Source organism: Saccostrea echinata, unplaced genomic scaffold (assembly GCF_033153115.1).
Source record: "Saccostrea echinata isolate AGI-Se365-2 ecotype Australia unplaced genomic scaffold, CSIRO_AGI_Sech_v1 ptg000002l, whole genome shotgun sequence".
Taxonomy (NCBI): Eukaryota; Metazoa; Mollusca; class Bivalvia; order Ostreida; family Ostreidae; genus Saccostrea; species Saccostrea echinata.
Window position 1 is genome coordinate 15,860,001 of NW_026889751.1, and position 17,586 is coordinate 15,877,586.

At 34.6% G+C, this 17,586-nt stretch overlaps 1 protein-coding gene across 1 annotated transcript in view; it reads right to left on the bottom strand.

Annotated features, from left to right (window-relative positions):
* LOC133173456 (uncharacterized) overlaps positions 1–17,586 on the bottom strand; it is a 62,804-nt gene that overhangs the window by 27,935 nt on the left and 17,283 nt on the right. Inside the window, exons 8-12 of the mRNA XM_061308448.1 lie at positions 9,094–9,189; positions 8,677–8,787; positions 6,475–6,768; positions 6,220–6,358; positions 3,500–3,698 (exon numbers count right to left, since the gene is read on the bottom strand). Coding sequence (XP_061164432.1) covers positions 3,500–3,698; positions 6,220–6,358; positions 6,475–6,768; positions 8,677–8,787; positions 9,094–9,189 — 839 coding nt within the window. The remainder of the gene's footprint in view (positions 1–3,499; positions 3,699–6,219; positions 6,359–6,474; positions 6,769–8,676; positions 8,788–9,093; positions 9,190–17,586) is intronic.

Sequence of the window (17,586 nt, forward strand, 5' to 3'; positions counted from 1 at the left end):
GGAAAATGACGCATTTCATGACGTCTTAATGCATAGGCTAGCCAGAAAATTACGTCATTTTTGATAGATACGCAGTCATCAAAGGTCTAAATAATATTTAATGCATCGTCAACTAAAACCAAGCAGTTTAAGTTTTTCTGAAATTCACAGGGCCAAAAAAGGCCCTAAGTGAACCTTGTTCTTTAATATTGAAACCACTACACTAGCGCAATGTACCAGCCCTCATTGATGTTTACCTTGCACTCATTCCCTGAAGTAACGAGCGTCAGGCAGGTTATTTTTTTTTCTTATAGTGCAGAATTATAGGATGAAAACTAGCCAGCTATATTTTGTGCAAGTGCTAATAGATTTACATCGGATTTGTTACTTGAGTTTTAACAATAACTGATAGCAGAGAAAATAATCTGTTACTGATAAAAACTAAAAAAAAACTATTGTGTTTACTTCCTTTATTCTTTATGCATTCAGCTTTCTATTCTATGCAATTCCAAATACAGACATGTCCGTGCAATCTTTTTCTGTACTTCTACACTACTGCATCAGACCATTTGTGAAAGGCGGGTCAAGATACATTATTTCGCGCCAAACGTCACGAGTAAATCTTCGCACCTTTTCTTTGAAATGTGTCTTCAATTGAATAAGTGTACGTGATAGCTTCAAGGAAATTTAAAAAAAAAAAATATATTGATATAGCCTGATTTTCGAGCCCAAGAATGTTTATTTATCACACTGTACATATAACATATCGTATACGGGCAAGTAACATAAAGGCAGCGCTAAGTTTTCTTACACATTTTATATTCCTCTTAACCCCCAAAGTGGACTATTCCAATTAGTAACACATTAATGAAAAGTCCTGAATGTTTGCAACAAAACACGTCTCGCCATATGACGCTCAAGGAATCTGATACCTATTATGTTCGGTAACTTGCATCTATAAAGGAATATAACCCTACTAAAATCAAAGAAAAATATTGAAAAAAGTAAAAGTTGAAAAAATGGACTTTTTTCATTCGCTTCCGGTAGTGACCGGAAGTACTCACGACGCACGAAAAGGCAAACCCACATATCTAAAAGTCATGTTCTATGCTCTCCAACAAGTCTCCAGTTCATATCTTTAGCCGTTCTTTAGATCTCGCGAGGATAAAATTTCATTTCAAAATAAGAAAATGTCCATAACTTGGAACTGGAAACGAATTTTTCCAAAATTCTTTCAAATGTTACAATGGCATTTTATAGCACATTATCCCTGAAAGTTTGATGGAAAACCATTGAAAAATTCTTGAGATATTGCGTGCACAAGATTTGTCTAAAAGATCTATTTTTTAAATGTATTCTGATAGACAATTTTAAAAATGAATTATATATTAAGCATTACAATAAGAGTTTCTATTACCCCTATTAAAATCAAAGAAAAATATTGAAAAACGTAAAAGTTGAAAAAATGGACTTTTTTCATTCGCTTCCGGTAGCGACCGGAAGTACTCCCGATGCACGAAAAGGCAAACCCGCATATCTAAAAGTCATGTTCTATGCTCTCCAACAAGTCTCCGGTTCATATCTTTAGCCGTTCTTTAGATCTCGCGCGGATAAAACTTCATTTCAAAATCAGAAAAATGTCCATAACTTGGAACCGGAAGCAAATTTCTCCAAAATACTTTCAAATGTAACAATGGCATTTTAAAGCGCATTATCCCTGAAAGTTTGATGAAAAACCACTGAATAGTTCTCGAGATATTGTGTGCACAAAATTTGTCTTAAAAAAAAAAAAATAATAATAATAATAATAATAATAATAATAATAATAATAAGAAACAGTAGAATCACTATAAGGTCTTCCGTGAAGACGGAAGACCTTAACTAGATACTTATTGCCTAGGCAATAACAGGTCTTCCGTTTTCTTGACTTCTTTGAAAAAAAAACCCACAATCATCTCAATAAGATTACTCTAAATAATAACAAAAGTTATATCAAGGCTTCCAAAGATATGTAGATACAGATGAAAACAAACGGAATTACTTTTCTGTTTTCTTTATGTACTTCGTCATGAACGAAAGTGCTCCCAACGAATAAAATGTATAAAAATAATTTGCATGGTCATGGTCTATCTAACATCTGCATTAGCCAAACATTTCTACAAAAAGAAAAAAAACTTTAAAAATTCACTTTTTTGCATCGCTTCCTGTCACGACCGGAAGTGACGACAACGTACGATTTTTACATGATGTAGATAAACTGGTAACTAACTATAAGTTCTGAAAGTTTTTGACTTCAGTCATGTAGTGTTTTTGAGCATTTAGGTGAACAAAATCTCAACTTGAGGACAGAAAAACACGCGACCGGAAGTGCATTTTCCTAAGATTGTTGACTTCACACTAGACAATTGCTGTCTCGATAACATATGTAAAAATCATTTCAAAAACTTTATCTATAAGCGATATTTTTGGGAATATTAAAAATCCCAATAACATAGTTTCTCTCTTATAACCGGAAGTTATCGTTTTTTGTTTCCAGTGAGACCAACACATATAGAAACTGTGAAAGAGATTCAATTATATGATGCAAGTTTTATTTCAAAAGTGAAAAGTTTAAATTTTCGATTTCTTTGATCACTTCCTGTAACTACCGGAAGAGACGGCTGACGTTATTAACCCAAAGAGTTTTGCCAACTCATTAAGTTCCATTACTCATATAAGTTTGGTGTCTTAATCTCTTACCGTTTCCGAGATCTCACTTTGACAAGTTCTTATTTTGCGGACAGTAAAACATGCGACCGGAAGGAATTTTACCAAGATATTTGACGTTACTCTAGACATTTGCAGTCTAAATAACATATCTAAAAATCATTTCAAATACTTCATCTATAAGCGATATTTATTGGAAAGTAAAATACTCAAATTATGTAGTTTTTCTCTTATAACCGGAAGTTGACGTTTCTGTTTCCGGTGGGACTAACATATTTCGAAACTGTTAAACAGATGCAATAATGCGATGCAAAATTTAATTAAAATAAGAAAAGTTGAAATTTTCGATTTCTTTGATCTCCTCCTGTGACGACCGGAAGTGACGGCTGACGGATTTAAACATATTCTGCAAATTTACTTGTCATGATCTATAATCCCTGATAGTTTGAGGTCTTAATCTTTTACCGTTTCTGAGATATCGTCCGGACATGATCTCTTTTGAAAAAACGGAAATTGGACATATCTGACGACCGGAAGTGAATTTTGCAAAATCCTTCAAAATGTTTTTAGTTTATTTTATTTCTCATAATCCCTGAAAGTTTCAAGAAAATCCATAGAGCCATCTCTGAGAAATCGCTTGGACAAAAAACGGGAAAAAAATAATAATAATAATAAACAGTAGAATCACTATAAGGTCTTCCGTCTGAAACGGAAGACCTTAATAATAATAATAATAATAATAAGAAACAGAGTAAAAACAATATGTTCCCAAACTCCGTTTGGGGAACATAATAATACCAACAATTAAAATTACCTTGGTAATATCCTCTGACACATCAAAGGCTTTTATCTCACATGTTCTGTCTAGAAGGCAGTGGTTTGGCTTCACAAAATCAAAGCGAAACATTGTAGATTTTGTAGACATCTGGCCGATAAATAGGTCTTTCTTTATACCCGATGATCCTATTAATTCTCTATAGCCCCCGTTTTCAGTAAAAACTGTCAGAGTTAAACTATGCAAAAGTAAAAATAAACTAGATACTTATTGCCTAGGCAATAACAGGTCTTCCGTTTTCTTGACTTCTTCCAAAAAAAAAAAACAAAAACAAAAACAAAAAAACAAAAAAAAAACACAATCTTGCCAATAAGATTACTCTAAATAATTAACAAAAGTCATCTCAAGGCTTCCAAAGATATATAAATACAAATAATAACAAACGGAATTACTTTCCTGTTTTCTTTATGTACTTCGTCATGAAAGAAAGTGCTCCAAACGAATAAAATGTTCATTCTACACCTTAATTATTCACAACTGATCCTCCCTAAAAGTTTCCATGAAAAACTACTCATGTTTGAGACAACTTCCGGTTTTTCGGTTTGCACTTCCGGTGATAATAAATTGCATGGTTATGGTTTATCTAACATGGGCATTAGCCAAACATTTTTGTAAAAAGAAAAAAAACTGTAACAATTCACTTTTCTGCATCGCTTCCTGTCACGACCGGAAGTGACGGCAACGTACGATTTTTACATGATGTAGATAAACTGAGGACTGACTATCAGTTCTGAAAGTTTTAGACTTCAGCAATGTACTGTTTCTGAGCAATTTGGTAAACAAAATCTCAATTTGAGGACAGAAAAACACGCGACCGGAAGTGCATTTTCCTAAGATGATTAACGTCACACTAGACAATTGCAATCTCAATAACATATATAAAAATCTTTTCAAAAAACTTTATCTATAAGCGATACTTTTGGGAAAGATAAAAATCCCAATTACATAGTTTTCTCTTATAACCGGAAGTTGTCGTTTTTTGTTTCCAATGAGACCAACACATATAGAAACTGTGAAAGAGATTCAATTATATGATGCAAGTTTTATTTCAAAAGAGAAAAGTTGAATTTTTTTATTTCTTTGATCACTTTCTGTGACGACCGGAAGTGACGGCTGACGCTATCAACCCAAATGGTTTTGCCTACTCCTTGAGTTCTATTACTCCTATAAGTTTGGTGTCTTAATCTCTTACTGTTTTTGAGATCTCACTTGCACAAATTCTTATTTTGCGGACAGTAAAACACGCGACCGGAAGTGAATTTTACCAAGATATTTGACGTTACTCTAGACATTTGCAGTCTAAAAAATATATTAAAAAACCATTTCAAACACTTAATCTATAAGAGATATTTATGGGAAAGTAAAATGCTCAAATTATGTAGTTTTTCGCTTATAACCGGAAGTTGACGTTTTTGTTTCCGGTGGGACCAACATATTTCAAAACTGCGAAACAGATACAATAATGCCATGCAAGATTAAATCCAAAAAAGAAAAGTTGAAATTTTTGATTTCTTTGATCACTTCCTGTGACGACCAGAAGTGACGGCTGACAAATTTAAACATATTCTGCAAACATACTTGTTATGATCTATAATCCCTGAAAGTTTGAGGTCTTAATCTTTTACCGTTTCTGAGATATCGTCCGGACATGATCTCTTTTGAAAAAACGGAAATTGGACATATCTGACGACCGGAAGTGAATTTTGCAAAATCCTTCAAAATGTTTTTAGTTTATTTTATTTTTCATAATTCCTGAAAGTTTCAAGAAAATCCATAGAGCCATCTCTGAGAAATCGCTTGGACAAAAAACGGGAAAAAAATAATAATAATAATAAACAGTAGAATCACTATAAGGTCTTCCGTCTGAAACGGAAGACCTTAATGACTGTTAAATACAGTGTATATAATATTTACATTCACTGAATCTTACCTCCTTTATTTCAAATGAAACCGATTCGTTGCTTAATCGATTGATTTTAAATCAGCTAGAGCCGATTTTTTTTAAAGCCATCTGTTTGATAGATTTCTTTAATAAATTGTCTCTACCATCAATGTTACGTACGGATCAATAATACACAAATCATATTCTTCGAGGGCTTCGCAGAATGGGAATATGATATTTCTTAGCTGAATAAATCTTCATTTTTCCCGAACATTCATGCAATTAATTGTTTATTATAACGAAACAAGCAAAAACTTGAAAAATGAATATAAACTTTCAAATTCGGCACCGCTCTTAAAATCACTTTCAATTTTAAGGTGGTGTTACTGAAACAATTTACAGAAGTCCATCGGCAATTTTGTGACGTGAACAAGGCTATTGTGACGTCTTAACTACTCTCGGGAGTTTTCGTTCAACGAATGATAACTATTTCGGGAAAATGCACCAGGTCTCCGAAGAGGTTGAATATGATGAAAAGCATGACAACGACAGGGAAATATGAAGTTTTATGGCCATGTCACGTGATAATCTAGAACCAATCAGATACCAGTAACGCGTTGTTTAGAATAATTATAATGATGTACACACAAACACACACACCCTCACACACACACACCCTCACACACACATAAATATATATATAATATATAAGAGGGAAGTTGACGATAGGAAAAATCATTACAATTGAAAGATTACATAACGATTCATGAAAATCTAGAAAGAAGCGGAAAGAAAAGTAATACTAAGTTTGTTTTACTTGTCGCCATTTTCCAGCTGTCTGTCGAAGTTTTCATCCGTGTAGTTACAGTAAAATACATCATCGTTTGGACTGTGGGGACCAGGCTTACTTTTACAGTCTATGGTATCATTTCGGCTCACAAAAGGTTTGTTCCCGTCTAGTAAGACAGATAAGAGTATAACATTTACTCGTGTTTTCTATATTTAATTTATATTACACAATATCTTGCTCATTCCTTGTCATGTAAATGGAAGTTAATTAACATATATTCACCATTTCTTCCCACTTTGTGAAGAAAAATGGTTATTCTTCCGGAAATGATTCCCATTTTAAATTTTTTCACATATTTTGGAACAACTAGGTTGTCTGGTGCTGTGAAGATGGCGGCAAATGTGATGTTGATATAGTTGTAGTCATTTTGATTTACCCACATTGTATCTACTTTCGTAGAGTTTGGTTCAGAGGAATCGGTGACAAATCGGTACATTTCCCTCCTCTGACCAGTTCTTTCAATAAAAGCGAGAATGGACGTACATTGTGTAATAATTGGGCCCATCTCTGACGTCACTGTAAACATATATATTTTCATTGTTTTTATGTGCATAAAGAATGAAACAACATAATTTTTATGCGAAATGAAATTATGAAAGCTGAATTAAAGCATGCATTTAATTTTCAAGTAAGGATATGATACCGTCCTTAACGATTTCATTTAAATTAGTCACCTGAATTCCTTTCAAGTCTGTTTCATGGTTAAGAATTTGTAAGTAGTTTCTTTTTACAGTAGTTGATTATTACTTCTGGAGAAATTTTGACGAAGCTAATTTTGGAACATTGTACACAACAGCTGGTGAGAACTAAGGCGACGTTTTCGGTTTAAATCGACATAATAGTTGTCATATAGGCAATAGATAAACAATGTAAAAAAAAAAGGTTCAGAGGAAAGGTTGTTACAGTATAACCAATAATAATTTAATACAAAAACAAAGTTTGCGAAAATGATTTATGTTCCATTCATTATACATGATAACCGTATTTACAAAATATTTTGTTATACCTAAAAAAAAAATTGGTTCCTATATAAATCTATATTAAAAAGTCTAACATTTCCAATATTTTTCTGAGCGGTCATAAAAAATATCGATGTTTGACCGCAGGGTGAGATATCGGACTAGTCGATGAGATATTGGACCGCTTACGTCACACTGTAGGCGGGGTCAGCTACATCTTATTTGCATTCGTTGGTGTTCGACATTGACAGAATTGACCAAGTTTACCGCAGTACGGGTAAAAGAAATTTACATCATGAAAGTCAGCACAAGGTACATGTATGTTAAAAAAATAATAAAAGGTATAACAAAACATTTATTGACTGTTCTTGGGCAAAATGTGTTTTGTGGCCCCCTCGAACCAAACTGTTTGGTTCTTAGGTCCAACAAATGAGCATGTTGCCTTGAACCCAGTCACAAAATTGCATGATAACACGTATATCATTTATATTGTGGCCCTACTGTTAACCTTTGATTATTGTTCTTTTACTGTTCCCCCTCTTACCGCCACCACCCCCGGGGACATGATTTGTGCATACAATCTTGAATCTGCAGTAACTGAGGATGCGTGCATATTAATTTGACAAATCATGGCCCTGCTTTTTTGTTCTCAATTAAGAATCTTCTTTTTACAGAGTAGGTTTGTTTATTACATTTTCAACAGTGAAATACTGTGATTTATTTATTGAATAAAAGTGATATTCTCTCACAGTGTGAAAGGATACCAAAAATGATATTCTCTCACAGTGTGAAAGGATATCAAAGTAAGTAAAAAATGATTTCTGGCCTTTCATAAGATAGAGATAGTAACTAAGCATCTTGATAGAGCTAAAACTGCAAATTTCTTCCTAAATATGTTGCTAAAATCCATGCTATGTAATGTTTTCAATCTGACACACAACTTCCAAACTATGACGTCTCAACCGCTCAACTATGACGTCAAGCCTATGACACTGTGTTAAGAAAAGACAGAGGAAAAGGGAAAATCAAAGAAAATGTAATAAACAGAAAATTCAATGTTTTGTAGATGAATATGGAATTTATTTCACTCGTGAGACAGGATTTTTTGATATTTTCACTCGTGCTTCGCACTCGTGAAAATATCAAAAAATCCTGTCCCACTCGTGAAATAAATTCCATATTCATCTACTAAACATTGAATATCCTCTATTTATTTGAAAAAAATAATCAAATTTCCTTTTACACAAGAATGAGTTGTGTTAAGTTTGGTTGAAATTGGTTAAGTGATTCTGGAGAAGGGGTTAAGAATGCATGAAGTTAACAAATGACAAACAAACAGACATTCTTCGATAAGAAATGCACACTCTGTCTTTGGCTTAGGTGAATTAAAACTGTTCTATAATTAACACCAAACTGATGTAAATGTGTGGACATATACCACCTTAACTGCAGTAGTTATTCGTACTTGTTTTGCAGCGTTGATTTCCATCCTGTCCAGTAAATCCTTTATGACACTGACAGTTTACATAGTTATCACACGTGCCAGGAAAGCAGGGTGATTGGTGGGAGCATACAGCTGTAACAAAAATCAAGTTTCTTCTCAACTTTCAGTCTTTAAATACGAGTACATTTGATAGCAATGACTACTACCAATAAAAATGTTTAGATCTCTTTTCCTTTTAAATCCACGATGAAATAAATACAACACATACAAATGTATTTGACATTTAAGGCATATCCCCCAAAAATGATTAGAAATTTAAAAAAAGAGGAAGTTTATGTTGCTAAATCACCAAAATATAATCTTGTTAATTTGAGCGCTTTGAAGACAATGTATAATTTACAGATTTTATATCTTGTTTTAATTAGTATTTATACTTACGCGTCTCACAACTATATCCTGTATGTGTACTTCGGCATACACACACATCCGGGGATACGCACGTACCGCCATTCTGGCATGGTGACCGACAAACAGCTGACAAAAAATATATACGGAAAACTCTAAGCACTTTAAGGGTGAATTAAAAAATAATGGCCACCAAATTGAAATCTTTTGAAAAAATTCAATTAACCATAACATATTTTGCACTTATATCATGTTGTACATGCATTCTAGTAAAAATTCCTGAAGTGCAATATAATAGACAATTGGATAAAACGTTTCAGAATTTTTATTAGTAAAACTTTATTTAACAAGAGGCCCAAGGGCCTTAACGGTCACCTTTGTTTAAAAAATACCCAGGAGCAGAGAAGAAGATTTTTAAAGCATTAATGCATTTTCACTATATAATAAATAGAGCCCGGCCCTAGCAACCCCTGACCCTGGTGCCATGAATTTCACAATTTTGGTAGAGTCACTCGTGCTTATCATAACTATGTGTTCAATTTGTTTCAATAATACCCAGGAGTAGAGAAGAAGATTTTCAAAGAAATAATGCACTTTCACTATATGATCTATATACCCCCCCCCCCCCCCGCACCAGAACCTCTGACCCTGGGGCTATGAATTTCACAATTTTGGAAGAGGCATCATTGCTTATCATAACAATGTACTTAGTTTGTTTAAAAAATACCCAGGAGCAGAGAAGAAGATTTTTAAAGCATTAATGCATTTTCACTATAGAATAAATAGAGCCCCGCCCTAGCACCAGAACCCCTGACCCTGGGGCCATGAATTTCACAATTTTGGTAGAGTCTCTCATGCTTATCATAACTATGTATTCAATTTGTTTCAATAATACCCAGGAGCAGAGAAGAAGATTTTCAAAGAAATAATGCACTTTCACTATATGATCTATACTCCCCCGCACCAGAACCCCTGACCCTGGGGCCATGAATTTCACAATTTTGGTAGAGGGCTCAATGCTTATTACAATCATGCCAACAGTTTGAATGCTTGATATCTAGGAATAAAGAAGAAGATTTTTAAAGATATCATTAATTTTTGTGGTTTTAACCCCACCCTCAGGCCCCAGGGGGGCAGGGACCATGATATTCACAAATATTGTTCCCCTTTACACATAGATGACATATGCTAAAATTGGCTGAAATTGGTTGAGCGGTTTCAGAGAAGAAGCTGAAAATGTTCAAATGTTAACACACGACGGACGACGCCGGACGAAAACAGTTAGCAATAGGTCACCTGAGTGACTCAGGTGACCTAAAAACAGAAAATATCACTACATCCTAAAAGACTTTCTAAAATACATAATCAAGAGAAATTATGGTTTTTATGCTCCAAAAATGGTATCAGGGTTATACTGATTGATTGTATGTTGTTTTACGTCCCATTCGAGAATTTTTCACTCATATAGACCATGTACCGGTGAAGGGCTTCAAATTTTGAACTTTACTCGGCACTCGGGGCCATTGAGCAGTGAGGGATCGTGCCAACGCCTGCGGTGACACGGTGCCTCGGTTTTTAAGGTCTCATCTGAAGGACCCGCAACTTTCACTTTCGCATGGCGAAGGAGCAGTTGCTACCCATTTTTTATCGACTTAGTCGCGGCCGAGATTCGAACTCACGACCTCCCGATCACGGAGCGAGCACTCTACCGACTGAGCTACCGTGAACGGTGTATCAGGGATATAAATGATTAGATCTTAACCTTGATTGAGTTTCTTCTCTTGTATACGTGGAAACAAATTAGCTTTTTGATTGTTATTTTACATTATTTTTTCAATTCTGGTTTGAAAAGTTTTAATATGAAAGAAAATTCCCCAAAAATCATTTTCGTCCTTTTAAGTCAATTCTTTAAATCTAAGCCAAAAGAGAATTTTGATATACAAGTTTTGTTTTTTTTCTACAAAAAATACTAGATTTTGAAGTGACCCTATTTTACATTATTGTTTGCACTCCTGACCTCTGATGTGTATTTTATTTAACATTGTTTTAAAAATCATAACACACAATAACCCATTCTTAGTTTGTAAATCAGTTCGTCGTTTTGATTTTTTTTTATCATTTACGGCAAGTTTTTCATATTTTCAAGACTTCAAAACATTATTATTTGCAATGTGTTATATATATATATATATATATATATATATATATATATATATATATATATATATATATATATATATATAATGTATTTAAAAATATGTGTAGTGCATGTAATAAGCTTAAGTTGACAGACATACTGTTTAGAGCATCAAATAGTATCAAACATTTCAAAAAATAATTTTTTAGTAAAGATAGATGAAGATTATTGATAATTATAAAACAGTTGTGTTGCACTCCTACTGCAGTAAAATCAAGAAGAGGCCGCTCTGCCACATCGCTAACCTGAGCACACTGGCTAAGAAGAAGCAGAAATCAGTTCAGTATTGAATGGGGGGAGGGGGTGGTGGCAATCTTTAATTTACACTACCTCAGGATGCTTCCATCTCAATATTACTAATCATGTTTTTTCCCTACGTTTTCCTATGTAAAACTCTGATCTCTCATTGTGGCCCCACCCTACCCACCCTAAATTTGAACAAATTTGAATCTACACTACCTGAAGATGGTTCTGTTATAATATGACTAACCTTGGCTTTGCTGTTCTTGAGTTGAAGATTTTTTTCAGGGTGATTCTTATAGATTCTTATGCAAAACTTTGACCCTCTGTTGTGCCCCCCCCCCAACCCCTGGGGGTCATAATTTGAACAAACTTGATTCTACAATTATTATACCTAAGCTTGCTCTTGTATAAATATGATTAATAATGGCTTAGTTGTTCTTGAGAAGAAGATTTTAAAGATATTTCCTATGTAACATGTATGATCAGGTTCTTACAAGCTTAGGGATATATAGGTTTTCCTTTTCCTCTGTCTGAGTTAATGATTGGAATGATTATTAAGACACCTCTGACTGAGTGTATATCACACAGTACTTAAATTGTCTCCTATCTATAGACGGGGACTAGGTAAGGTACTACTTGCACCGTGTTTCTCCCCTAGATTCCTATTGATAGATAAGTACCGGGTGTCTCAATCTTCTTCAGATTTACTACACCCAGAGCTTAACATGAATTTCCCAGGATACTTGCCACTGGTGTTTATAACTTTTATACTTTCATTTTGCTTTTACCCTTAATGTTTTCCATCCTCTATCCTTAAATGTCCATCACGTATAATATTCTGATATTATTTTACATCACTTTACAGTAGAAAATTTTTTACTATGAGGAAGTTTCAAAAATGTATTTAACTAAGCAGTAATAAATTAGCAAAGATTGCATTGAAGTCTATGGGGACAAGCGATTTTTTTAAAATAAAAATTCAAATAATAATATCAATAAATACTGTGGTGGAAAGATGCATTAAAACATTAGAAATAGAATGACAATTAAAAACACTCTTTTTTACCAGATAATTTTTTTAAAATTGATTTTTTTTATTAATTAAAAACAGACGGAGATTACTCTTACCAAAATTCAAGGTAATAAATTAGGACACATCCCACCCTTACATGCTAATAATAATAAATGGGAATTATGTCTAAATATACTGAGTATACAACCCCTACACATCTGATATGTATTCAATATCACTGAATCTGTTCCTATTAAAGATGGAATGCCTCAACTTCTTTACTGCTGATTCAACATCCAACTAGCTTCTGAATGCTTCGCTTTCCCAAAGCTTTGCCTTATATACCCTTTGGTTTGGCTAGTCCATTCCAAGGGTTGTCAGCCCATTCCACTATTTGAAGTCTTCAATGCGTTTTACTCAAATGCCTCTTAACCATTACACCTATATTTTCCTATGTAAAACTTTGACCCACTGTTTTGGTCCCGCCTTACCCCTGGGGGTCATGATTTGAACAAACTTGAATCTACACTACCTAAGGATACATCTGTATCAATATAACTAATAATTGCTCAGCTGTTCTTGAGAAAAAGATTTTTAAAGATATTTCCTATATATTCCTATGTACAAGTAAAACTTTGACCCCCTGTTGTGGCTCTGCCCTACCCCCAGAGGGTCATGATTGGAACAAACTTGAATCTACACTACCTGAGGATACTTATGTTATAATATGACTAATCATGGCTTTGCTGTTCTTGAGAAGAAGATTATTAAAGACATTACCCTCGACATTTCCTATATATTCCTATGTAAAACTTTGATTCCCTCTTGTGGTCCCGCCCTACCCCATGCAGTTATGATATAAACAAACTTGAATTTAGAGTATGTACATGTAATGAAGGTTTCACGTAAATTTAACCTTTTCTTGCCCACGGGTTCTTGAGAAGGAAATTTTTAAAAGATGTCATCAAATTTTCACGAATTCTTAATTATCTACCCTTGAAAGAGGGCGCAGCACTTCCTGTGAACAAAATTACATCTCGTTCACCCAAGGATGCTTTGTGGCAAGTTCGGTTGAAATTGGTTCTTGAGAAGAAGTCGAAAATGTGAAAAGTTTACAGACGACAGACGGACGCCAGACACTTTTTGACCAGAAAAGCTCAATTGAGCCTTTGGCTTAGGTGAGCTAAAAATTGATACCATAGATTACAAAAATTCATAAAGTGTTGGCAACATAAAGCGTTAACGTGTTAATATTGTGAAAATATTAATATTCATAGTCCAATACTTTATAATTAAAACACATGAAAGTATTTTAACTTGGCTTTATATCTTGAAGTATTCCCCATTTATGTCAAAACAAGAGGTCACTCAGGTGACCTATTGCTATCCGTTCTCGTCCGTCGGCGTGCGTCGTGCGTTAACATTTGAACATTTTTAGCTTCTTCTCTGAAACCGCTCAACCAATTTCAACCAAATTTGGCATATAGCATCTATGGGTGAAGGGGAACAAAAATTGTGAATTTCATGGTCCCTGCCCCTCTGGGGCCTGAGGGGTGGGGATAAAACCACCAAAAATAATGCAATCTTTAAAAATCTTCTTCTTTACTCCAGAACATCAAGCAGTCAAACTGTTGGCATCATTGTAATAAGCATTGAGCCCTCTACCAAAATTGTGAAATTCATGGCCCCTGGGTCAGGGGTTCTGGCCCAGGGTGGGGCTATATAGATCATATAGTGAAAGTGCATTATTTCTTTGAAAATCTTCTTCTCTGCTCCTGGGTATTAGATAAAGTAACTAAGTACATAGTTATGAAGAGCAAGAGTGCCTCTTCCAAAATTGTGAAATTCATGGCCCCAGGGTCAGGGGTTCTGGTGTAAGGGCGGGGCTCTATTGATTATATAGTGAAAATGCATTAATTTTTTGAAAATCTTCTTCTCTGCTCCTGGGTATTAAATAAAGTAACTAAGTACATACTTATGATGAGCAAGAGTATCTCTTCCAAAATTGTGAAATTCATGGCCCCTGGGTCAGGGGTTCTGGCCCCAGGGTGGGGCTATATAGATCATATAGTAAAAGTGCATTATTTCTTTGAAAATCTTCTCTGCTCCTGGGTATTAAATAAAGTAACTAAGTACATAGTTATGAAGAGCAAGAGTGCCTCTTCCAAAATTGTGAAATTCATGGCCCCAGGGTCAGGGGTTCTGGCCCCAGGGTGGGGCTATATAGATCATATAGTAAAAGTGCATTATTTCTTTGAAAATCTTCTTCTCTGCTCCTGGGTATTAAATAAAGTAACTAAGTACATAGTTATGATGAGCAAGAGTGCCTCTTCCAAAAATGTGAAATTCATGGCCCCAGGGTCAGGGGTTCTGGTGTAAAGGCAGGGCTCTATTGATTACATAATGAAAATGCATTTATTCTTTGAAAATCTTCTTCTCTGCTCTTGGGTACTAAATAAAGTAACTAAGTACATAGTTATGAAGAGCAAGAGTGCCTCTTCCAAAAATGTGAAATTCATGGCCCCAGGGTCAGGGGTTCTGGTGTAAAGGCAGGGCTCTATTGATTATATAATGAAAATGCATTTATTCTTTGAAAATCTTCTTCTCTGCTCTTGGGTACTAAATAAAGTAACTAAGTACATAGTTATGAAGAGCAAGAGCGCCTCTTCGAAAATTGTGAAATTCATGGCCCCAGGGTCAGGGGTTCTGGTGTAAGGGCAGGGCTCTATTGATTATATAATGAAAATGCATTAATTCTTTGAAAATCTTCTTCTCTGCTCTTGGGTACTAAATAAAGTAACTAAGTACATAGTTATGAAGAGCAAGAGTGCCTCTTCCAAAATTGTGAAATTCATGGCCCCAGGGTCAGGGGTTCTGGTGTAAGGGCGGGGCTCTATTGATTATATAGTGAAAATGCATTAATTCTTTGAAAATCTTCTTCTCTGCTCCCGGGTATTAAATAAAGTAACTAAGTACATAGTTATGATGTGCAAGAGAGCCTCTTCCAAAATTGTGAAATTCATGGCCCCAGGGTCAGGGGTTCTGGTGTTATGGCAGGGTTCTATTGATTATATAACGAAAATGCATTAATTCTTTGAAAATCTTCTTCTCTGCTCCTGGATATTTAATAAAGTAACTAAGTACATAGTTATGATGAGCAAGAGTATCTCTTCGAAATTCTGAATTTCATGGCCCCAGGGTCAGGGGTTCTGGTGTTAGGGCGGGGCTCTATCGACTATATAGTGAAAATGCATTAATTCTTTGAAAATCTTCTCCTCTGCTCCTTGGCATTAAGGTGATAAACTAAGTACATAGTTATGATGAGGAGGTGGGCCTCTTCCAGAATTGTGAAAGCCATGGCCCCAGGGTCAGAGGTTCTGATGTTAGGGCGGGGCTCTATTGATTACATAGTGAAAATGCATTAATTCTTTGAAAATCTTCTTCTCTGCTCCTGGGTATTCTTTAAACAAACTAAGTGCATGGTTATGATGCATAAGGATGCCTTTTCAAAAATTGTGAAATTCATTGCCCCAGGGTCAGGGGTTCTGGTGTTAGGGCGGGGCTCTATTGATTATATAGTGAAAATGCATTGATTCTTTGAAAATCTTCTTCTCTGCTACTGGAGATTATTTAAACAAACTAAGTGCATGATTATGATAGGCAAAGATGCCTCTTCCAAAATTTTTAAATATATGGCCTCAGTTTTTGGGGTTCTTGAGGAAGGGGGGGGGGGGAGGGCTCTATTGATTATATAGTGAAAAAGCATTAATTCTATTAATTAATCATTAATTAATCCTGTCTGCTCCTTAGCGTTGAGCTGATAAATAAATTGCTTAGCTATGATGAAAATGGGAGCTTCGAACAGAATTTTTAAATCTTGTGGTCCTAGGGTCAGGGGTTCTGGCATAACGAGGGGGGGGGGAGGGGGTTGATAATATAGTGGAAAAGTGTTAATTCTTTGAAGTCCATAGTTATGATGATGAGGGTAACTCTTCCAAATTTGTAAATTTCTTGACCCTTGGTCTTGGGTTCTGGTGTTAGGGTAAGGTTCTGTTGAATCTGTAGTGAAAATGCATTGTACCTGTGAAATTCTTCTCTGCTTCTGGGCATATCGGAAGAAAACTGAGTAGAAGTATAAATGATATAAGTAAGCGTATTTCTACCAGATTTTTGAACATCTGGAGCATTTGTCTAAGCATTCTAGTCCTGGACAGGGCTCTATTAATTTGTATTCTACTGAGAGAAGTTATTCCCCTTTTCCATTCACCTTTGATAATTAATCACTGTAAATAATGCATTTGAAAGGTTAATAGAATAGATAATTATGCAAGATTGTTTATCATATAATTCAAAAAGTATTTTCTTAGTTTTAATAATCAGGTAGACCTGTAAGCAATAGAAAAATAAAAATGAGACAAAAATAACTTATCTTATTAAAAGTTCTTCAAAGACCATTAGAGAGGTCAATTCTAGAGGTCTTAATATGGGTTTTAAATAGTACAGAAGCACTAATAGTTTGTTAATAGTCTGCATGTGATAGTGTTAAGTGGGGGACAGATTAGAACTTAATTTATGAGTTGATACTGAATACTAGACTAATTATTTTGTTGATCCTGATCTTCCTACTTCTCTTGCTTTAGGGCAACAAAGCTTCATCTATCAGTGTATTTAACTTCTAAATTGTTGTATTATACTCAGGTGACCGTTAAGGCCCTTGGGCCTCTTGTTTTCTTTTTTATTCATTCATATTTAATCAGCATTAAATCTAAAATATTTGTTGCACTCCTGACCAAGAGCATAAAAGTCTTTAAAGTAGAATTGTGAAGCAAAAATTACATCAGAACTTCTTCTGTTGTTTCAGTAAAGTTGAGGTGGAATTACTTGAATTTTATAACAATTTTTCAGTGTGCTTATTTTTTACATTCATAAAGAAAAAAATCAAAGAAAAAAAACATATGAATCAATAAAATTGAAAAAGAGAAGGATTTTATTAATAAAACTGTCAATAATTTAGTACTAAATTATGCAAATAGATCATTATTAATTAAAGAATATTTCTTAGCATGAATAGAAG